Raw genomic sequence first — 24,498 nt, forward strand, 5'->3', positions numbered from 1 at the left:
TTACCAGTTCTGTGACTAAGTGGCAGATCTGATTCTTCCCTTGCAGTTTTTCTCTGCGGTCCTGACTGACTGCGAGGAAACATCTCTAATGTTAGTGTGTGAGTTTCAGTTTCACTTACAGATTTTCACTACTGAAGAACAGGTGTTTGGATTTGGAGCTGTGTGTGTGTGCTTGCACGCTGACGCTCTGCTGGAGTGCAGCAATAGTGGGGAATGCAGAAGGAATGCTTAAAAAGAGCGTTTTCACTTATCCTTAGGGCTGTGGAGATATACTTGAAAGTCCCTTGGCAGTGCCTTGAAATCTTCAGAGAGCTTGTTGAATAAGATTTCCAGTGCCTGGGGGTGGGCAGGGCTCCAGTGCACAAGTAAAGTAAGTTAGAGAAAACAAGAGATTGTGCAGATCTGCCAAAAGCAAAGCCGGGCATTGCTATGAGCCTATCCTTGTGCCACGGAGAAACATATCTGAACTAGACAACCAAGGATTGCAGGTGGTCAGGTTATTTTTCCTGTTGGGGTTAAGAAGTGTGCTTTTCGTGACTGTTCAGATATTGATTGATTGATGGTATTTCCATGCCCCTTTTCATTCAAATAAATCTCAAAGCTGTTTACAAACAATAAGGAACAATAACATTAAAAAGAGCATCACAAATACAGCGCAAATCATATAAAATAAGGAAAAAATCTTCACTGAAACAGTTGCAATCTATAAAACTATTAACAAAACAGCAACAAAAAGTAAGCTAAACATCACAATTATAGCGAAAGTCATATATATTATTAACAAATCAATGAAGTGTTAAAAATCTATAAAACAATAGCAACAACATTAAAAAATAGCAACTAAAAAAAAGCTAATTACTGTTAAGTTCATGCACTCAAACTGAGCTGAGAAAATGCTGGGAGACTGATGTTTTCCGTCTTGGGCCCATTGAACATCAAAGATGCACATAGCCAGGCTCAATGTTCACATTCAGACTAGACTAGGTTGCAACCAGATTGTTACATGTTCTTCAAATAGGATGTAACTGAGAGCAGCTGAGCTTTTCTGGAAAAGCAAACTGTCTCTGTCCTCACAAGTAGTGACTTTAAAGTTTTAGATGGGGAGTTGAAGCTGCCTCTTATAGGTCTGAATGCCACCTAGCTAGCTAATCCCAGGAACAGAGGAAGTTGTGCTTCCCACTGTCACAATCTAGGTAAGAGAATCCCATAGTAGAGTTCTAAAAGGGTTTTAAGAAGTGTCCTGGTAGATCTCACGCTTTGCATGTGGGATCTCAAGGATGGCTCTCAAGGGTGTTTTACCAACCCCACCTGGAGATGCTGGGGATTCAACCTTGGGCCTTCTACATGCATAGTAGATGCTCTACTACCAAGTTATGGCCCATCCCTCCATGAAGAAGGCCCAGAATGTGCTTCTGGTAGAGGTGGAGTCCAGAGGTGGAGCCCAGACACAGCTGTTCCGTGCAAGCAATGCAAACCAAGGCAGTAACAGGTAAATTAATACCCTGCAGTGTAGATGTGCCCTGAAAAATCACACCAGAAGTCTTACAATCAAGTTTAGAAATTCCAGGTGTTGACTGTCATTGTTTAGCCCTTCTAAATGCTGCACTTTCATAAACACCATTTTTCATAGTTGCTTTTCTGTTTTAAGCATGCTCAGCAAGACAGTGTACTGAGACAAACTATGATGCCTGACGGGTTTTTTTGCTGGGGGTGGGTGGGGTGGAGATGTTAAATATTGCTTAGGTGAATTAGACATGATTACTGTAATGTAATTGATTAACAAATCTTGGTTCTTAAAACCCTTAACAGCTTGTCGCTCCCTGAAACTAACCATGGCATGCTCAGGATGTATGAGTTGCTGTAATATAACCAATTGGTAATGGGCAAGCTTGAGGAAAACATTTATGGTACTGTAAATAAGCCATATTCAAGAGTGCAGAAATGTGGAAGCTCTGGAAAGTAGTGCTCTGAAAAGGCAGCCTTTCTATATTTAATTAGGCCAAATGGAAGTTCACCTCAGCTCTGCAAGACTGGGTTCATGTTCAGCTGAAGTGGTACCTGGAGAGCCACTTTGAGTGATTATGTCTCAACAAGGTGAGGTATGAGCAAGCAGTTTGCCTGCTCACGCAGCCTCTTTACTTCCCCCCTTCACATGACTGTTTAAACTAGGAGGTCTCTAATTAACCATAATTTCCAAGTTTTGTCCAAACTGGGAAACCATGGTTACCAGCTTCGGAACATGTTGAGGTATGATTTATCTGAACAAACTTGGCTGTCTGTTTAGAGGTCTTGGCAGGATTAAGTCCTAGTGTGTTAAGTGAAGCTGCAACTTAAGAAAACCCCAGCACCCCTATTCATTCACAGTTCATGGGATGGGCAAGGCTGTCTCTATACAGAAATTCATTTTTTTAAAAAAGTAGAGCAAACTTGTAGTTCTTATGAATGTGAAGCTTTTCTTGGAAGTGTGTAGGTAGTGCCTGCTGAAATCTCAGAAGTCAGCATAACTTAACAAAATCAGAATAAATTATGCAAAATGTATGACAAAGTAATTTATGCAGAACAAGATACATTATGCAAATCTAGGTTGCTAAATATATAGTTCCTTGTCATGGAATTTGAATTGCCAAGATGCACAATTAATAATAATAATAATAATAATAATAATAATAATAATAAGTGTGGAATACGTGCAGGCTTGCTGGAAACTACCTTGCAAAAATGAAAATCCTCATATGCTCCGATAAGAAATAGGGCCCTCTTTTAAAAGATGGGTCAGCTTCTTGAATTCACTTGTTATTTACAAATGAAGGAAGCTGTTTAATTTTTAAGGAGTGCCAGAAGACCTATGTAGTATCTCTTTCACTGAGCTCTGCAGAGCTGCAGGATGTGGATTCTTTAAGCGTTGGGCCTCTTAAGGCTGCATAGAGTTGTGGGCTACCTATTATGTGAAATAGTGGGCTTTCTGTGGTGTTCTTGGGAGGTGCAGTGTTTTTAAATAAGGGACGCTTGTTTAAAACCAGGAATGTCTAGCAGCTCTCGGACAAGCACCCTTCTTTGCTTGCACCGCAGCCTCTATTTTTGGAAGCATTACTTCTTCTCTACAGCATTTCAGGCAATGAAATTGTAAAGCAGTGATAACGCTTTTGTGGCTGTCAACAGAAACCTGCCAGAGCCTCTCGCCCCAGGGCAGATCTGTTAAAAGAAAGATGTTTATGCCTGGTCTGTTACATTATCCTAGAGTTGCCTGATGCTGGGTGTCTTCCCCATTCTTTTAAAGCATATGAGGCTTTATAGTGTGTACTGCAAGAGTCTGGGCTTGCTCTGACCCCTTGGTCTGAGGCCTATTGCTTTGAGCTCTGTACCTCTCTAAATGAAAATTGGGGTTAGCTGCTGGAGGAAACCAAGGCTGCTTTCATGTCCCCTTCAGGATTTTGTTTTGATTGTTCCTAGATTCATACTGCCAACCACTGCATTAGACATTCATTTCCTTCCCCATATATACACATATATATATATATGCAGGTTTTGGTGTCCTCGGGTGTCTTTGGTGTCGGGTGACACCAAAACCTGCATACCTATACCCGTGAAAATCTACGAAAGCAAATATATATATATATATATACACACACACACCTCTTAAAACACCCAGAATGCCCCGTTCAGATAGGAGCACAGCTTTGCTACCAGTTGAAGCTGATGGAAAGCGCTCTGTACAACCAAGGCCATAGTAATGGATCCAGAAGTACCCAAAGCTGTGTACTGTACCTGCTTCTTTAAGAGCAAATGTAACCCCATCCAGAGCAGGCCACATCCCATACATTCTGTCTAGGCAACTACCCACTAACAGTGCCTCAGTCTTGTCTGGATTAAGCTTCAGTTTCTTGGCTCTCAACCGGTCCATTACTGACACAAGGCATTGGTCTAGCACATCTGCTGCCACACCTAAAGGAGAAGTGGAACTGTGTGTCAACAGCATATCGCTGACAATGTACTCCAAAACTCCAGATGTCTGAATGTAACGCTAAACTGAGATCCAGTAAAAATGAACCTCAGCTGTGCCAAAGCCCTCCTTATAACTGTGCAGAAGGAAGAGAGGAGCAAAGGGAGCATGCAATGCCTGCATTATTATAGAATTATAGAGTTGGAAGGGTCCTGCAATGCAAGAATCACAATGTGTACCCCCTACCCCCAAATCCAATTTGAAACCAGACCAGGCCCTCCTTAGCTTTGCAAGTGTGCTAGCAGTTTTATTGCTGTACCACTAGAAGGGCTATAGGCAAATGTAGTCATATGGGGTGGTAGCCAATGTACTCATTCCACTTGTGCAAGGATTTATGTTTGTGCAACTCCCCCCCCCCCATATCTCCCCTAGGGGAACATCCTTTGATCTACGTTTACAGTGCTCAAAATTGTGGTGTCGAGAGAGAAGTTGTTGTCCAAATGGGCTTCCTGAAGAGGTTAGCTACAGCCCAGGCAACAGTTTTATCATGTGGCAGTCTCTTTATTTGATTTATTTATTCGTTTCAGGATTTATGGAATGCATTTGTTGAAAGTGGTGTTATTAAAAAGCAGGATAAAACTATTTTAAATAAATACATTTCTGCTGACAGATTGTCAAAATGTTGTAACAAACCAGAGGGTTTGTCTGAGGCAGCCTGGTAGCAGAAATAACTACTGCCTTTTGGAGAGGTTGAGGTATTTTAAGCAGCTTAGTTTTACAGTCCCCTTAGCTGTTTGGCTTCAACTTTAACACAGAAGGGTAATGAGCTATTGTTCCTTCAGCATAGTGGTACAAACAGCTCCAAAGCCTATTTCTGAATCCTGTTTCTTAAACATGAATACAGGGTTTAATAAGCTGCATGGTCATAACAACTTGTTTACTGGTTTTATTGGATTTGTCGAGGGGAGGAGGAAAACGATGCTTGGAAGGATATTAATTTCAGATTCTTATGTCTACAGTAAATGTGACAGAATTATGTTAACACAATTGCAGTAGGTGATGTTGGGTTCAGGCCTGATGTTTGTAGTTTGTATTTCATCCCTTGTGATTTTAGAAAGAAACTACTGCCCATAGTTTGATCTCTCCCCCTCAGATTGACAATCTTTTCCCTCAAAAACCCTTCAGAATTAGAATATAACATCTTTGTTTCTCTCCACTCACCACTGCCAGTACATCCCAGTGTATATTGTTATTGCATTTTATTATAAGAACTGTGAGATACATGAGGGGGAGAGAGAGAGATTGATTGATTTGTCTAGGTCCTAGGCCATCTGCTGATCTTCACTGCTAAGGTAGGGATTTGAACTGGGCTCTTGTTTCCCCAAAATGAGGCCTGCAAAGCAGTTGCACCCAATTCAACGTTGATTGTGCTAGCAACTCTACTACTGCTAAGCATCTGTGAGAGATGAACTGTAAAGGAAGCACTTCAGTCAGGGTTATGTGCCAAGTAAGAATTTTATGAGATAAAGTGTTATTTGCATCAATATGCTTAATTCATGCTGATTACAAGGCTTTTGGCATTAGCAGTCTAGGATTTATGAGCAGGGATGAGTAATTTGTGTATTCTTTGCTGCTGCTTTTCAGTAAAGTTCAAAACATCATTGAGAGGAAAATTAAAGCAAGGAGCAGGGAGGAGCGCATAGCCTGCTCTGGAAATGTGTGCTCATATGGACATTAGCGAAAAGGAGGGCTGGCGCTATGCATTTTTCAAAATGCCTCTTCCCCCTGCAGAGGGGACTCTTTCTTTTGCAGAAAGCAGAAGAGAGATCTCTGATATACTCTTGTGTGACTTGGTTGTAGAAACATGAACAGCTTTGTAGTGGAAGAATGGGGAATGTACCTAAAGATGGTATGAATGATGCAGAGGCAAAGTATTCACTTCACAATAACTGTAGCAGGAGTGCCTGTGTGAACAATGCCCTCAGACATATTAACATGTCCATAAATGAAGGCCAAGAAAATTACTGCTGCAAATTATGCAAGCTTGAACCTCTTCCAGCAGGAATATGGGAAGCAAAGGAGGAGTGGCTTCTCTCAACCACTTTCCAGCTCTTCTCAACCAGTGTTCTAACAACAGCTGTCATTTAGAGAAGGGTGTGTGTGTGTGTGTGTGTGTGTGTGTGTGTGTGTGTTAAGCAAAGGAATTTGTGATGAGCCAAATCAGCGGTGCTCCTTGGTGTGTGTCTTTCCAACAAGGGTTAGACTCCTGGACCCTGTCAGCATTTTCTGGATACTCTCCCTGCCCAACAAGGGAAAGGACATATTGACTCTCTCCTCCTCCTCCTCCTCCTCCTCCTTCTTCTATTTTACCCCCTTGATTCAGGTGACCTGACTCTTCCTAAGCTATAGACAAAGCCTGGCACCATGAGTGTATTTACCACAGTTGTTCTGCTCCTCCCTAGAAAATGCAGTGTTTGTTCATAGAATAATAAAATCATAGAATTGTAGAACTGTAGAGTTGGAAGGTACCCCAAGGGTCAACAAGTCCAACCCGCTGCAATGCAGCAATCTTAACTAAACCTTCTGTGACAAATAACCATCTAATCTCCACTTTAAAACCTCCACTGAAGGAGAGCCCACCACCTCCTGAAGGGACACATGGATGGCCAGTAGTACATGTGAAAAAGATCTAAGGTCTTCATAGACCACAAGCTTAACATGTGTCAACAGTGTGATACAGCAGCTAAAAAAAACTAATGCTATTCTAGGCTGCATCATCAGAAGTATAGTGTCCCGATCAAAGGAAGTAATAGTCCTGCTCTATTCTTCCATAGTCGGACCATACCTGGAGCACTATGTCCAGTTCTGGGCACCACAATTTAAGGATATTGACAAGCTGGAACGTGTACCAAAGAGGACCACCAAGATGCTCAAGGGTGTGGAAACCAAACTTTTATGAGGAACAGTTGAGGGAGTTGGGTATGTTTAGCCTGGATAAGAGGAGATTGAGAGGAGATATGATAGCCATCTTCAAATATCTGTCACATGGAAGATGGAGCAATCTTGTTTTCTCCTTCTCTGGAGAGTAGGACTCAAACCAATGGCTTTAAGTTACAAGAAAGGAGATTCCAACTAAACATCATGATGAACTTTCTGACAGTAAGAGCTGTTCAACACTGGAATGGACTCCCTCAGTAGATTGTGGACTATAGATTTTGTAGTGTTTTGTAGCAGGGATGCCTCCCTTGGAGGTTTGTAAGCAGAGGTTAGATGGTCATCTGTCATGAATGCTCTAGTTGAGATTCCTGTGTTGCAGCCAGTTGGACTAGATGACCCTCAGGGTACCTTCCAACTCTACAATTCTATGATTCAGTCTGCCTTCTATGCTCGATGTCATTGATCTCTTCACAAATGTACACATCCTTTACGTATAGTACTAGTCCTCCTCCCTTCTTGTTTGGTCTGTTCCTTTTGAATAGGATATACTTCTCAGTTTCTACATTGCAGTCATGAGTCTCTTCCCACCAAGTTTTAAGTAACACCAATTAGGTGCCATGAACTGGTTGGTAGTCCATGAGGCATGAAGCAGGAGGAGCAAAGGCAGACATGCCAGCACAGTCCCAGATTGCTTGGGAAAGACTCAGAGAGGAGGAGACTTAGGCAGCTGTGGGAAGGTAGGGACCTTCAGTCTCTGCAACTACCTCACTGGGCAAGACCTACTGAAGAAGAGTTGCTGTGCTCATTAGGCCTGGTACTCTAGTGCAGCTCCTGTTTTTCTAAGAATGAGTTAATTACTCTGTGTAATTTACTGCTGAGGGCACAAGGAGAAGGAGATGACAGAGGACGAGATGGTTGGATAGTGTTCTTGAAGCTACCACCATGAGTTTGATTAAACTGCGGGAGGCAGTGGAAGACAGAAGTGCCTGGCGTGCTCTGGTCCATGGGGTCATGAAGAGTCGGACACAACTAAACGACTAAACAACAACAACAATTTACTGCTGGCTTGCTCCTGACTTTAGGTCGTATTTGCCATCCCGTATTAAGAGCTCAAATTTGTATTGCTTTTTCCCATATTCTGTGCATTAGTATAGAGACAATGGAAACCACAAGTTATTCCCTTCAGCTGCTTTCTTCTTGTAGTTTCCTGCCCTTTAGCAGGAAGTACCACATCAGTTTCCTATGCATCAATGAAACTATTATGCCCAGTACCAGATGTTCTCCTGCCATTTATAATATTGTCTCTCTCCCCCTCAGGATTTAGTTTAAAGTTCTGCTGATCAGGTTTACGAGACTTTTAGCAAACACATTATTGTCAATTGCTGTGTGGTGCAACCCGTCTCTTGACAGAAGTCCTTCCTCAAGGAAGTGGAGACAATGGTCCAAGAAGCCAAACCTTTTCTGATGACACTAGCTGTGTAATTTACTTCTGTTATTTCCATCTCTCTTCCTGCGCCATGACCTTCATCAGAAAGGAGTAATGAAAAAGCCCAAGGTTCTCCAGCTTCCTAGCCTGAGTCTCATAGTCCCTTGCTAGGTTCTCAGTAACATGGGAAACCGACAAGCCAAGCATTTGGGGGGGGGGTAGGTGTGGTGGCATCCCCTCACATTTTCATATACACAGTTGTCCTTGCTAATAGGCAAATAGTTTGATTAGATGCCTAGACGTATGAAAGAGAAACTAGCTAAAGCTCCATTCTCTGACCAAAGAGAGCCCTAACGCCAGTCAAATTTCTTCTATCAGTTCTCCAGTTTCCTAGGCTGCCATAGTTCCTGCTTCTCCTTTATTCCTCCACTCAGGCAAAGTCAGCTGCATCTTTTTTTGTTTGTTTGTCTAAGTGTCAGTTCTGGGAAGCTAAACTGGAACAGAACAGTGTAGTTTTCAACCTCCTTTATCCCAGGAAACCGCTTCCTCTTACTGCACATAAACATGCTGTTGTTTTCCAGATGGATTCATTGTCACAGTGAATGCGGTCACCTCATTTCTGAAGGGCAGCCATATTGGCAAAGGCCTACCTTTGCACTCATTCCTATGACCCAAGCGTGAGGCTGGAGGCTGCCAGAGATTGTGAAATGACGCCCCTCTTGTTTGGTGTTGAATAAAGCTTTTGGGCTAAGGGAAAGGGAAAGATACGGGATGTTCCAAGGGGTCAGCCACAGTTTATTTACCAGTAGAAAGTTTGAGGAATTTTGGGATCTCAAAGCAGCAGTTTTTGTGGATTTAGATTGTAAGGAGTGTGGTGTGGAATTTCCTCAAAATCTCTAGGGATCTTCTTGTGACAGGAGTTTCAGCGCCTGGGCCTGTGTTTTCTGAGGGCTTGTTATTCCATGTCTCCCAGCTTTGCTTTTTCATTCCAGGGAGTGGGTAGGGGGGAACCCATCCTTTTGTCTCATCATTTGTACAATGTAAATCTTAGGTACATTACAAATTGGCCCATGCTTGGTGCTGAGTTTGAACTAGAAGTAAAATATAAAAAAAAATCAAGTACCCCCCCCCCTTGCTAGGCCTTGCCACAGGTGGGTTCTGCGGCTTTTCTTGAACTCTGTTTAGTCACACATACAGGTGTGGTCATGCAGAACCTCATTTGGGGAACCTCTCAAGCTATATTAGAGTGGGCACCCCACCTCCATTCCCCATATGCACCCAGAAAGGGCATGGCTCTCACCTTTTGACCTCTCCTTTTCATTTCTAAGGTGGGTCTGGGGAACCTGTGGCACACCAGAGGTGTTATTGCACTCCAACTTCCATCAGTCCTAGCCAGCATGACCAATAGTAAGGAATGGTGGAAGTTGTAGTCCAAGAACACCTGGAGGGCCACCCCATCTCTATTCTTAAAGGAACTGTTCTCTCTCTAGAGAGTACTTCCTCCATGGTAATTACTACACAAACTCTCTCTTTAATTTCATCTCCATTCTCTTTTTTTCTCCTCTGCTGTTAACATCCACTTTCTTTCTTCTCTCAGTCGCCCCTTGAGAGTGGTTCTCCCCAAGCTTTTGAGGCCTAAGACTCAGCTGGCAGGCTTTTTCCATGGATGCCTGCCCTATGGCAGCAAGCTCCACAAAATGATAGTTACAAATTAATAGTAAATAAACAGTTCAAAGCTGGAGTTAACTCTTTATTAGTGAAACACGATGTTCACAGACTTGGCTGAGTTTCAGGTCTAATGGGCACAGCAGCTCAGGCTCTGCAGGCAGGTCTTACTCGGTGAACCCAGTTGCCGAGACTAAAAGTCGCTGCCTTCCCACAGTCGATGATATCACCTCTTCTCCAGGGCTTCTTCCAAGCAATAGGAGACTGTTGCTGCTCTGCCTGTTTCAGCTCTCTCCTGCTTCTGGGAGATGGAGGGAGGGCAGCTTGTCACAGCTGGAGGAGGAGGAGGCACCTGTGACTCTTCAGCAGCCTGACTCCTTTCTGCCTCTTGGCCTCCCTCCTCTTCAGCTTCTGCCTCATGATTCTGGATTTCTCTCTGCCACAGATTCTCCAGCGCACTAAGCCCTGCTTCTCCTTCAGCTTCCGATACCACCATTTCTCAGTTAACCCCCTCTTCTCCCTGTGACCACTCATCGTTGTCCCACCACCACTCCCCAGGCTCTGAGCCTTCTTCCCCTGGTGGTTCCCCAACTGGTTCCTCCCGCCATCCAGCCAGTCCATTACTCTGTGTGTGAGAGACAGACAGACAGACAGACAGACAGACAGACAGAGAATCTCACGGAGTGGATAGTTGCTATCCCTGTTAAGCTTTTAATAGGCAGCCATGGAATGATTGAGCCTTATGGTCAGTCTTGTGGGAGAAGGCTCTTTGGGTGGCTGAGGAAGTCCAGCATCAGATCTTGAGAAAGCATTGAAATTAAAGTCGCATCCATCTTTGAATCTACTGATTGCTGAGTCTCTGGCTCCCCTTGAGCCATCATTTGGAGAAGGGGGTTCTTATATGGAGACCCATGCTGTACTTGTAGATCCCTAGTCGGGGGTGGGGGTGGGGACATGACCACCGCTCACTCTCCAGGCTGCTAGCCCAGTTGGCCTTCCCTACAGTGGGATTGCTCAGCGTTGAAGGTGAAAAAAGACTTGGGTTGAAATACCCAGCATTTTCAGATTCCCCAATCCTGAAAAGAAAGACAGAGAAATAGAAAGAAAAGCAATAGGTTAGGAAAAGGCCACACTGGTACTAGAAGGTGCTCTACCTCAGTTAGTTTTGAAGGACTTTGTCTCCATGGGTTTGGTACAAATGACCAGAGGGGCTCAGCCACAGCTGCTGACACGTGAGTTGGAGGAACTCCTTTTGGCCTTACCTTTGGCGTTTCCTTGGCTAGGTGTGCTTTATTTTACCATGCCATTTTACCATGCCATACCATTATTTTACCATATTGTCTGTTGTGGTCTGTTTGTCATTGTCATGTCATTAGTATCATTCAATAAACAGTTTTAAGTGCTGCTGCAACTGTGGATAGGGTAGTACTCAGACTCCAGGAACAGCCAGTTTGTCTCATGGTCCACGGTGTTCTCCAGGAAATGTCCAGAGGCCAAGAGCAGATTTTATTGCACAAACTAGCCTTCACAGGAAGGTCAGGTTCTGTTACATGGGTAGCCAACATGGTGGCCTTCAGCTGTTTAGAACTACGATTCCCATCAGCCCCAGACAGCATGGCCAGTGGCCAGGAGTAATGGGAATTATAATCGGCAACATCGGGAAGGCACTATGTTGGATTCTGTGATAACACAAGGGCTTCACAATAATGTGACACATATGCTCAGCACATCTTTAAAACAACAACAGCCGAGAGAGATATTGTGCAGAATATCTCCAACTCCCTTATGATTTTTGAAAACACTTCTCTTTCTCCTTACAAGTTCAAGCTATCAGCAAGCATTTTACCATACTTAGATTAGAATTTGGCAGGGTTGCCTGGGCCCAGATAGAGTCGCCCCAGGAACTAGATTGGGGTTTTAATCAAAAGTAATTTGAGATATGGCATCTGGACAGCTGTTCAGAGGAAACGGAAAAGGAAAAATCCCCCTGGGCTACTGCAGGGGCCGAAGCCGCTTTGGGTTCTGACAAGGGCCCAAAACATTCCACACAGGAAGGACTGCCAGTTACTAGGCAGAATTATATTTTTTCAGGAGATGGAAAGCATATATTCCCTACTGCTGAGTGAGTAGAAGCATAAATATCCATAACTACTCATAATAATTATAGTACATGGACTGATGTGTCATATTTACAATGCTTGACCTCAAGTCAGGTATTTTCCCACATAGTTTAATCTTTTACACAGAAAAATTGACACAGGGTGTTTGATAATATGGTAATCAATTAATCTTTAAGAGAATTTAAGTGTAGACTTTTGCGTTAAATTTCTATTTCATTGTAAAACTGGGTTGTTACTTTTTAAGAGAGAATGTTGTTGTTTTTAAGTCCAATTTAAATGTGAAAATAAATCAATTTTTCATCTTTAAATGCTTTAAAACAATTGGCATTTATCCTCCTTGCTCACCACTGTAGCTTCTGGCATTATCATCTAATTGACCAATCCAACATATCTATATAATCACTATGGATGTAAGATCTGGTGCCATACCACGCAAAATAACAGGAGTTAAAAAACCAAGCAAAACAACTTAAACCCAAAGTGAGCACCACTCTCTGTAGCACCACTCCCTGGTATTAATGACTCTTTGAGGAGCAGAATCCTTCCCACCCTCCACAAAGCATCCTCAGAATGTAAAAACAGAGGTATAAATGACAACCTGTTGAGTCATTCAAAGACCAAAGATCAAAGCCAGCAACATGTCTGCACGCTTATGACTCCTTGCAAAGGAGAGTTGCTTTTATTAATAGAAAGTCACATCATAGAGTGCTTGATATGTACAATGTGCAAATCTGGGCAAGTTCTTTACAAGCACACAGTAGAGTTATCAGGAGCATATCATTGTCTTAATACAAAACTGATCCATGCTTTCCTGTATAAGACGATCGCAAGACTAACCTTTGTCTTTGTGATAAGGAGATGGAGGGAGAGAAAGGCATTATTGGCAGACTTCAGGGTTCTGCGGCAGAAACCATGAGGATGCAATAAGTCTATGAAGGGTAAAAGGAGCTTGGTTTATACTAACAGTTAAGGCATATAGCCTACCTTTGCTATCCATGTTGTCCTACACCCTATAGTTGTGCACCTCTTATTCCTGCCCAACTGCAGAACCTGACATTTGTCCCTAATAAAATTCATTTTGTTTAGTTTGGGCCCAGTTTTCCAATCCATTAAGATTTTGCCTGAAGCTGCAACTGTGCCTTACAGCCTCTTGCTCTTATGTAACCAATCAGAACCAAGAGGAGGGGTTTGTACCTTGGAAAAGCAGGAATTGGGTGGAGCAGAATGCCTGGCAGTCTTTGCACCCCCTCTTCCAGAAGCAGTGCCTTTTTTTTCTAGAAAAAAGGTGCGAGTACTGCCCTGCCTCCCCGCCCATGCTTCCCTCCCTTGCCCCCCTCCCCGGGTGACCTGCGAGCCCTTCCGCAGCAGGCTGTTGCTGCCCTCACAGTTTTCCTTTTCTCCAAGCAGGTGACAATGATGATAAAATAAGGATTTCCAGAGTAACCACCCTGTACAACTGTTGCAGCAGAAGCAAAAAAACGGGTTGCAAAGCCAAACTTAATTACATTCCAGAGCGGACCAGTTAGTGGCATGAGTAACTTAGGCCCACTGACTTTAACAGGTCGACTCTGAGCAGAGCTTAGATATGACCAAAGAGCCTCAGAGCACCTTAAAACAATTCATTATGGCAGCAGCTTTGGCTGGATTACTATTCGCTTCACTGACAGTCTTATTTGTACACACCTGCCAATTCAGGGAAAATGTTGGGTGACAGAGGCTGTGAACCATGGGAGAAAAGGCCACTGTAAACAACCTCTGCCCACAAAGAGCATCCAATTGAAGGCAGACTGGGGAAACTAATGGGTGGGGAAGAGAGGAAATGATGCACTGCTGCAAAGGGGGCGGGGGTGAGCGTTGTCTGTCCTCCTGTCCCTCCGCTGCCACTCACCAGACATCTGACCCAGCCATGAAGTTGCCCTGCTGCAGCCCTCCCTCCCTCATGTCTCCCATCCACAGGCGAGTGACCATGATGGGTGCTTGGGCTGGGGGAACAGGGAGGCCCCCCCATCCCCACTCAGCCACCCCACCGCCTCCTCTTCCTCCTCCTCCTAGTGATCCCCTCAGGTCACGGCCTAGCTTCCCCTCCCCTGCCCCCTCTCTCCCTAGTTGTTTTCTCCAGTGCCACGGGCATCCTTGTTGCCTCCTACTAGAGCGGTCAGAGTGAGGAGGAACAAGGGACTCCTTGGCGGCCTGTGAGGAGGCCTCAGCGTCACCCACAGTGGCCTCTGCTCATGGGGAGGAGCAATGGCTCGGCCGTGTCAGGGTTGGGTGGGTGTGGGAAGAGGAGGAGGGTTATTGGTTTGGGAGTTTGTTCGTGTTGGTGCTTAGCTCCAGGAGTTGTTTTTTGAGGGCTCCAAATCTGAGAATATGTGGCAATGAGATGATGGTAGTAAGCAGTGCCTTTTTTCTAGAAAAAGAGTTGCTGGTACGGTGTACTGGCACATACTGCCAGGGAAAAAAGCACTGCCCACCCTGAAGCATGCAAAGCCGTCAATGAATTACCTTGGCAACTGCAACCAGCTGCACTTTGGGATCCTCCTCTTGGAGCAGCAACATGGTGGATCCCCAAGGGATGCTGCTCATTGGTATGCAACAAAAATGCATAACTATTCCATGCAAAGGGAGGGGATCAGAATGTGTCCTGGCAGTAGCCTGGTTGGTGCCCTGATGTCCATAGGCAATGTCTGCAAAAAGTTGTCTGAACTGTGTATGCTTAGCAAAGAAACATTCCTTAAGGCTGTTTGCTCAGAGCTTATTAAAAAAAAAAAACCTCTGCCACTGTCAGTGAGGATAAGGCAAAGTAATTCTCCTCAATGCCCTGGGTTTAATCAGTGTTGTTTATGAAGTGTAATTCCATTAGCGTCAAATGAATGGTGGGTTGGGTCCTCCATTGTGCTGGCTGGATTCCAAAATACTGCAGATGGGTGCAGTTCAGTTGGTTAGAGTGTGGTGCTGATAACGCCAAGGTTGCGGGTTCGATCCCCATATGGGACAACTGCATATTCCTGCATTGCTGGGAGTTGGACTAGATGACCCTCAGGGTCCCTTCCAACTCTGCAATTCAGCTCCACATGAATGGGGCGAAAGGGGATTTGCTGTTCTTTAGGATGTATGAAATGCTAGACTTGGAGCAGGCCCATTGCAATTAATGAATGTGATTAACTTAGGTTCATTAATTTCAACAAGGGTACTCTGAGTAGGTCTAGTGGTGGATACAACCTTTGTTTATTTTGCGCATTGGAGTTTTTTGTTTTAAAAACACGCAGTAGCACTAAAATTGATTTGGGGGCAGAGCTTACAAAGTCCTCCCCCCATTTTATCCTTGCAATTAAATCAAATGGGCTAAAGTTACCTGAAAGTAAATTTAAGATGAGCATTAGGAGAAACATACTGATCATGGTAAGAGCAGTTTGGCAATGGAGCCTTCAAGCATCCTTGGGGATGGTGTAGCTCTGGAGGATTAGAGGCTACACCCCCTGCCCTCTCTCCTTCTACTTTGTTATTTTATGCTTAAAAAAAGCATGTGATGTCCATGAATCATTTTGTCTTCCTCAATTTTTCTGCTGTGGTTGTGACTTCTAGAACTTCAACACGCCCACCTACCCCTGTTTAAAACTGAAAGTTGAGATCATAACAGTTTTACAGCATTATTTTTTTTAAAAAAGGAGGATAGGTTTATGAGACAACTTGAAAACCTTGCATCTTATGTCACATTGCTTTGGCAGTGTGTCTTCAATTACTATGGCATCACAACTGAACATTTCTTTATGGAATCTCTGTCTATGCATGCACAGGTGCCAGTTATGTAATGGCTATTGGAAATTTAATCTAAAAGTGAATAAATAAAAATCATGCTAAACTGAGAGCATTTGTTTGGCATTAGTAGAAACAAGACGTTTGAAAGGAATGCAGCAGTCTGTTTCCTGCTAGTGGCCCAACAAAGACCAGCAGGGGTTGGCCACAGTGAGAAAAGGATGTTGGGCTAGATGGGCCATTGGCCTGATCCAGTACACTCTCGTTACATTCTTATGTTCTTGGGGAAAAAACACTTATGTAATTAATTACCGGTAGTTGCTTTCCATAATAAGTCTTAAAGCTGCTTTCAAAAATAAAATATCAGAGTACAGTTTAGGTAAAGGTAAAGGACCCCTGGATTTAACAATTGAATTCAACTATGAGGTGTGGTGCTCATCTCGCTTCAGGCCAAGGGAGCTGGCGTTTGTCCACAGACAGCTTTCCGGGTCATGTGACCAGCATGACTAAACCATTTCTGGTGCAACACCGTGACGGAAGCCAGAGTGCACGGAAACATTGTTTACCTTCCCGCTGAAGCGGTATCTATTTATTTACTTGCACTGGTGTGCTTTTGAACTGCTAGGCTGGCAGAAGCTGGGACAGAGCAATGGGAGCTCACCCCATCGTGTGGATTCGAACCACCAACCTTACAATTGGCAAGCCCAAGAAGCTTGGTGGTTTAGACCACAGCGCCATCTGTGTCCCTAAAGGTAAAGGACCCCTAGACGGTTAAGTCCAGTCGAATTTGACTATGGGCACAATATATAAATTGTACATAATACAGTACAAAAATTCCAACACACAAAAGCAGTAAAGGTGACCAGACATACCCTCTCTTCCCAGCTGAAGATAAACTTGACCACCAAAGACTTACCCAAGAAAAGTATCATCAACTGTTGCAGATATGAATAGTCTAATGTCTGGAAGAAGAGAAATGCCTTTGCCTGGCATTGAAAATATGTCAATGTTGGCATTGGGCACGTCTCCCTGGGGAGAGCATTCCATAAATTGGGAGCCACTACTGAAAAAACCTGTTCTTTTGTCTCTAGCCTCTGGTCTGCTACACTGAGAAGGGCTTATGATGATGTTATCAGGGTGCAGGCAGGCTCATAGGGGAAATGTCATTCTGTAAGGTATTGGGGTACCAAGCTATGTAAAGCTTTATAGGATAAAACCAGTGCTTTGAATTGGGCCCAGAAGTGAATTGGCTTAACATAACACTCAATATATGAAATAAAATACAAAGTAAAACAGTAGTACATCATGTTCAGTAGTGCAACTAAACATGGACAGATCACACTGGAGGTGCTATTTCCATGTTTCCTGGCATCAGATTTTCAGGAATATCCTAGCTATCCTGCTGTATTCTGTGGCAATCTTGGCTTGTACCTACTGGAGGAATAAATAGTATTCACACTGCTGGAGAAACTTTCTCTTGATTGAATCTTGAAACTTGAATTGTCATGGTTTATTGGAGAAATGAAGGGAAGCCTCCATTATGGAGGGCTCATCATTGGCCTCAGTTTATTTTCTCTTTGTATTGGGGAAAATCCGGGGCAGATGGAAATTTTATTAGCATTTATTGCAGGCATTAATAATAGTTAAACTGTGAAAGCCAGGCGTATCGGGAAACCTTGATGGAAGTGCTGTCTCCTTCCAAGTATCCCCTGGCTGGTGTTCTTTGTGACCTTGGTGTTTAAGAGATGAATCTCATTTTGGGAACACCATGAAACCACTCCAGGGTTCAGTGGGATACCATATTAAGGGCTTTTCAGAACCTTTATGTTCTTTTATGTGCTCTTTTTTTTAAAAAAAAAAGTCACTGATGGTTTTGATATCCAGGAGGCTGGAATTATGGAAATTACATGATTCTGCAAGAAAATATGTAGCCATCTGATTCCTCAATATGTGTGGGTAGTTGCAACACTGGATAGAGTGGCTTGCAATGGCATAGTATTGAAGTGCCCCCTGAGAGACACAGAGAGCAAATCTATCATCCATTTCTGAGTGTCAGCTGCTTTGCTGACATGGGCTAAAAGAGTAACAAAAACAGGTGGAAGAGTAAAATAAGAGCGAAAACCCAAAGACTCAATTCATGTGACATTTTCACCTATGTACAAGCAGCCTTTGTGCTTGCCTGGCAAAATATATAACCTAACATTGGTTGTTCTTAGCAGCCATCATACTGCCAGCATGATTATTCAACATAAAATTCTGATAAAGGATACAAAGAATCAAAATAGGCCTCACCAGAATGCTTACAAACTAATGGATTTGACAAAAATGGGAACAAAGGATAACATAGGGAAGAGGAAACCAAACATGCAAATGTAGTGGCCAAGTATAATGGCTTTTTGAGTGGCTGCTGATAGATATATTGTGGGTGGAAGGAACCCAGTTAGTCCTAGCCACACTGATCCAAAGGGCCCTAGCAGTCTCATCCTTCTTTTAAGCATATAATCATAGAATTGGAAGGAATCCTGAGGGTCATCTAGTCCAACCCCCTGCAGTGCAGGAATCTCAAACTGGATTGTACATGACAGGTGGCCATCCAACTTCTGCTTTAAAATCTCCAAGAAAGGAGAGTCCACCACCTCTTGTGGGAGTCTGTTTCACTATCACAGCTTCCAGATAGACTAGCCACTGATGAACCTTGGGAAGTAGGAGCCAAATGGCATTTGCCAGCGCAAAGCTGATGAAGTTGGGATCTCGCTGTCTCTCCTTTTCCTTTTAGGCAGTTGCCAGATGAAAAAGGCCACTGGTGGAGGCTACATCCACTCTTGCCTGGTTGTACAGGTTGCATTATTAATTACAACTGCAGATCTTGAGTTCATTCAGGGCTGCTTGCATATAGAAGAAACTGTCATGTGCAAACTTGCCCTAAGGCTCTTTTTATAATGAATTCCATTTTGAAATCACTGCAAACCAATTCATTGTAAATAAATGCACGGGGCTCTTCTTGTAAACAGCTTTGAAATGCTGAACTCTGAAGTGGCAGCGGTGGCACCCAGGATGGAAAGAAAGGGGGAGCGGGTGGGTGGGAGGGAGAGGATAGAGACAAAGAACCATTTGTAGGTCGAAGTGCACTCTAGTGGCACATAATTATTGTCCGTTTTGGCCACAAAAGCTACAGTGCTGACCCCTTTGTGCAATAATTGGAGCCGCAGAAGCTTATCTTATTGCTGCCTTATTTGAGTAGCTAGCATTCCCAGTGAAAGGGTACTTTTCATTCCCCCTCCCCCCTCATTTTGCAACCTTGTGGGTAGAATCACATTTGTGTTGGTTTGCCTGGGAACAGCTGAGTTGGTCCATCCCATCCCAGATAATAATAAAAAGCTCGTTCTTGCCAGTTGCTTAGTCAGTTGTGAAATTCCAGCCCTAGTGTAGAGGGACCTGCCATAGTCACAAGAGCTTTGGAATAGTCTAAGTGAGTTGGCCTCAAACCTGCCTCTAAATATTCCCATCTTTAGTCCCTCTCATATTGGTGGTTCTTAGCAACTTTCTACAATGCTTCTGAAGTGCATTAGCATGATGCCTCGCTGTGGCAGTGGCCCAGATCAAGTTGCGTCGCCTGCATAATGTTTGATGTTGTAGCTGTTCTATATTCAAAACTTATATAGTCCGGCACAGCGGCTTACACAACTGGGCAAGCAAACCAGCCTTTTAAATTGTGAAGGACAAGACTGGCATTCAAGGAGGGACCATAACTCAGTTCTGGAGTGCATACTTTGCATGCAGAGGGTCCCAGGTTCAATCCCTGGCATCTCCATTTCGAAAAAGGATCAGATAGTGGCATTTGAAAGCGCAGAGAGCTGCTGGCAGTCAAAGTAGACAATGCTGGTGTAAGGCATTTTCCTAAGTTCATAACAGATCGTTACAGTTTAGGAGCTGTTGTCTGCACTTGTAAAAATGGAAATGTTTTTCTGTGCTCTTTGGGAAAACAATCCTTGTGTTAAATTTGCTACAAAGATAATGTTTGTGTATGGGTCTTCAACAACTTTGCCAAAACTAAAATAACAAGCAAATTTTCTCCCTCCACAGCTAAGCTGTACAGTTTAAAAATAATTGTCATTCTTATAGTTCAGTCATGTGGTTTGGTTGCAGCATCACATAATAACTTGGATGAGGCATAGCGGCATGATGTTACTGCTAGATTTGCAGCAATGCTGTACAGTCATACCTTGGGTTACAGATGCTTCAGGTTGCGCACCGCGCCGCACCTGGAAGTACTGGAATGGGTTACGTCCGGGTTTCGGTGCATGCGCAGAAGCGCAAATTACAACCCACGCGTGCGCAGACGCCTCCTGCACAGATCACATTCGCAACCCGAGCGTCTACTGTACTGCTGCAAATCTTGAAAATGGAAGTGTTATAGAGTGAAATGTTTGAATGAATGAACAAGTAAATAAATAAATAAGCCGCCTGCACACATCTTTTGAAATTATTGGGAGTCAGGTACCCCAGAGAGACTTTGACTGTAAATGAGAAATTCGGTAAAATATTAACATCTGGTTTTGATTGGGAAAAATCTGGAGTGATGGGAAATAGTGGGGGTATCAGTATTCCCTTGTGTTATGTTGAGTACTGAAGCCAGTGCCACCTATCTGTGACAGCCCCAGTGGACTGATGATTTGACTTGGATAATTATGGTGCCTGCCAGTTACTTGTGAGCCTGTTTCAGGACTGGCCCAAGACTTGTTGCCACACTCGCCTCTCCTGGTATGCCCCGCGGAGGACCTTGAGGTCCACAAATGACAACATTTTGGAGGTCCTGAGCCTCAAGGAGGTTAGATTGGTTTCAGCTAGGGCCAGGGCCTTTTCAGTACTGGCCCCGACTTGGTGGAATGCTCTGTCACAAGAGACTAGGGCCCTGCGGGACTTGACATCTTTCCACAGGGCTTGCAAGACGAAGCTGTTCTGCCTGGCCTTTGGTTTGGACTCAGTCTGACCCTTATGTTTCCCTCCCCTTATGGTTTTGATCTATGGGCTACTTTTAAAATGAGGCTGCATTTTAAATTGCATTTTAACCTGTATTTTAAATTGCCCCCCCCATTATGTTTTTACTGTAATTTTACTGGTGTTAGCCGCCCTGAGCCTGGCTTTGGCCGGGGAGGGTGGGGTATAAATAAATTTTATTATTATTATTATTATTATTATTATTATTATTATTTATTATTGAAATGAGTGGTGTGCCTCAGAAACTCTTGCAGTGTTGCAGAGGATCCTGGGGTGGTAACTGTGGATGATGTGAACTTGCAGACAATACAAGATTCATACCCCAGCATCCTCTCAGATCTTCTTGAATTTTTCACTCCAGATACTGGTGCTTAATTAAAAATATAAATAAAAATTGACTTTATTAGAGATGGAGACGGGCAGGTATGACATATATTAAGGATTTTGCCCAGAATAAGCTTGACCATTAGCTGCTCTCCCACCACGTCTTTGAAATGGAACTGTTGAGTTGCATTACTGCAAACCTTTTGAATATGAGAGGGACTGGATTCCTTTGGAGCATAGCAATTTGCATTTCTTAAGAGGTTCCTAAATATCAAACTAATTTGAAGAAGCAAGACTCACTCTTTGCTGTACACCTGCCTGACTTAGGAGGGAACCTTAGGTTAAAACTGATGCACGTGTAACAAAACCCAATAGGAAGATTTCTACATGAGCCTTGTAGCTTCTTGCACGACTGTTTGTGCCATGTGTGAATATTAATGCAGAAGAAATATCCAGTGAATTTGTTCACTACTCCAGGTTTTATATGCCCCTGAAATCTCCAATCCAGAGGTAGGAAACCTGTGGCCCTCCAGGTGTTTGTTGGACTCACTCCCATCAGCCCCATCTAGTATGGCTGATGGCCAGGGATAATGGGAGTTGTAGTGCAGCAACATCAAGTGAGCCACAGGTTCCCCCACACCTGTTCAAATCTAAATCACCTTCCCAGCAGCCAACTGATGCCATCCCCCCCCCCCTTGTTTCTTTAGAGTTCTACAAAAACTGCACAGAGATGGGATGCAAGCACCATTGTGCCCAGACTCTGAATGGCCCAGAGTGCTATTGCAACAGTACCTTCCAGCTGGCAGAAGATGGGAAAAGCTGCAAAGGTAGGTGGCGGCCGTAATACGGAACAGGAGAGAATGCAGAAGACAGGCATTTGACAGCAGCTTCTAAGGAGGAAAAACATACGTTTGCTCTACATCTATTGTATTTTCTCTGATAGACAGTGTTGCTTGTCTCCCTGTTCTTCTCTTCCCCTCCCTCCCTCCCTCTCCCCCATCTCCTTTCCCCTCCTCCAATCATTTTTATTTTCAGTAGGAATTCATGGTAGACTGATTTGTGTTGTGGGTTTTAGATTGTGTCTGGACTTTTCGCCTTCACACGAAGCAGAAGAAATGTCAAGCTTGAGAGATACCATGAAATAATGAGCTAGTGCTGTTAGCTGTCAGTTCGGAGTCCTGGATTCTAGATCCAGATTTTCCATAGCAATTAGATGGCTCTCAGTACATAACTTACACTGTCGGGCTTTTAATTGTGATGAACAAGAGCGTTATATTGGTGTCACTTTCAGTATGTCAGCTACATGTCACTTTCACTTTGTGAACATTTTTTTGGGGGGCAGACCTAGAAACAGGTATGAGATAGGTATGCATCTAATAATTCAAGAGTGGGGTGTTAAGAAATGTTTCATTTTGGGGGCTTGTAAGTTATGGCAAAATCAGTTATTCGGTATATCTTTTCACATGGAAATGCAAACTCCTTTTCCCATGGGGAGCTTTCATTCATTTCAGAGTGGCCTGTGCAGGACAGTGTCCCCAGAATATTGTGCCCTTGGAGGAAGTAAGCGTGTACTTTTTTATCCCAATGTTTCGGTTTTTTTAATCCTTGTCTTTCCGCTCCATTCATGCACTTCCACAGCAGCATTTTACTGAGATATATTAGATATCTAACAGGTTAGTAATTAGTTTCTCATTCTTCTTCACAGATATTGATGAGTGCACTAATTATGGCACTTGTAGCCAAACCTGCACCAACCACCATGGTTCCTATGTTTGCAGCTGTGTTGAAGGATATCTGCTCCAGCCTGATCACAAGTCCTGCAAAGCTAAGAATGGTAAGCAAATCAGTCATTTCCCCCCAGCCTTGTGGTTTTCTGTCTTGTGGGCAAGCAGTGGTGGCCTGGTTTGCACTCTACAAAGCACTTTTACTGTGCTCACCATATTTTCTGATTAGTGGAGCACAGTTTGGAAGACCTTCTCACAAATGTTTTGGGATGCCAGTCATCTCATGTTGGCTCTCATAAAGGATGTTGCCAGCTTGATTCCTTGGGGACCCCCAGAGTGTAATTTAGGGCCAGAAATGCTCTTTACCCCCACATTTTACACACAATCTACATACAAAGTCACAGTGCAAGTGCACGTTTACAGTTATTTGCTTTTTGTGCAGGGCAATGCAAACAACTCACTTGAGTGTGAATGCTTTTTCACTTGGTGCTGGGCAGTATGATAGAGGGACAAAGCGCCCCATCACACAGCCTGTCTCTCCTCCCCTTTTTACATGTTTCTTTGACATATTACAGACGAGGAATTGACACATTTTGTGCATTCTCATACTTTGTTACTTGGGAGTGCCCCTTGGCTAGTGCATTTGCTGGACCTCATCCTAAAATGAGTAGGTCCTTTAAGAAAGATGTGCATCTGGGTGCCTAATCCTTGTTTCATCTTTGGCAACTTTGTTTCTTCAACAGAACCAGTAGATCGACCTCCAATCCTACTCATTGCCAACTCTCAGAACATTATGGCTACTTTCCTGAATGGTGGGTCTGTCCCTAACATCACTCCCACCAGCACCAAGCAGACCACAGCCATGGATTTCAACTACAGAGAAGACACAGTCTGCTGGGTCCATGTTGGTGACAGCTCTTCCCAAACTATCCTGAAATGTGCCAAGATCCCCAATCTCAAGGGATTTGTTGAGGAGTGGACCATCAACATCTCTCTCAGCTTGCACCGTAAGTTGCTGCTTGCTGTATAGAAGTTCTCATGAACAGGCTCCTCCTCTCATGGAAACACACATTCCTTTAGATTAATATACCAATTTACTTTTGCATACAAAAATGTTGTGTGGTTGATTCCCACCCTCACACCCTTCTGGCTTGTTGCTGTTTTTAAGATGGTAAAAATGTAACTATTCAGTTGGCAAAATTTTGTAGAAAATGGAGCTTTTAACTGAGAAGACAACCATTTATTTTATCATCATTAATCTTGAGTGAAACAAGTGAAAAGGAAGAATTTGGGATGCATTGGAGGGTGGGGCAGAATGTTGTCTTTGGTAGATGTTGTCCCTTGAGGTGAAGCTATTACGCTTTAATATACAGATGGAAAACCACTGAATGGGGAAGCTGAACAATTGGCTTAGTCACAAAGGGAGACAATGACTGAATAAGGATTCCCCCCCCCCCCAGTCTCTTGAGACCAGCACTGCTAGCTAGACCATCTTGCCTCTTGTCTGCCACTTGCTCATGACTGTCTTCTGCCTCTTCCTTCATGGCAAGTTGCACAGTTGAAATAATCGAAACATTGAAATGGAGAAGTGGAATTTCAAAGACTCCATAC

The 24,498-nt window shown here is 43.6% G+C and overlaps 1 protein-coding gene across 1 annotated transcript in view; it reads left to right on the plus strand.

Annotated features, from left to right (window-relative positions):
- Positions 1-24,498, plus strand: part of LRP1 (LDL receptor related protein 1) — a 298,357-nt gene that overhangs the window by 98,444 nt on the left and 175,415 nt on the right. Inside the window, exons 6-8 of the mRNA XM_077923771.1 lie at positions 21,871-21,990; positions 22,869-22,997; positions 23,631-23,894. Coding sequence (XP_077779897.1) covers positions 21,871-21,990; positions 22,869-22,997; positions 23,631-23,894 — 513 coding nt within the window. The remainder of the gene's footprint in view (positions 1-21,870; positions 21,991-22,868; positions 22,998-23,630; positions 23,895-24,498) is intronic.

This window comes from Podarcis muralis, chromosome 2 (genome assembly GCF_964188315.1).
Source record: "Podarcis muralis chromosome 2, rPodMur119.hap1.1, whole genome shotgun sequence".
Classification (NCBI taxonomy): Eukaryota; Metazoa; Chordata; class Lepidosauria; order Squamata; family Lacertidae; genus Podarcis; species Podarcis muralis.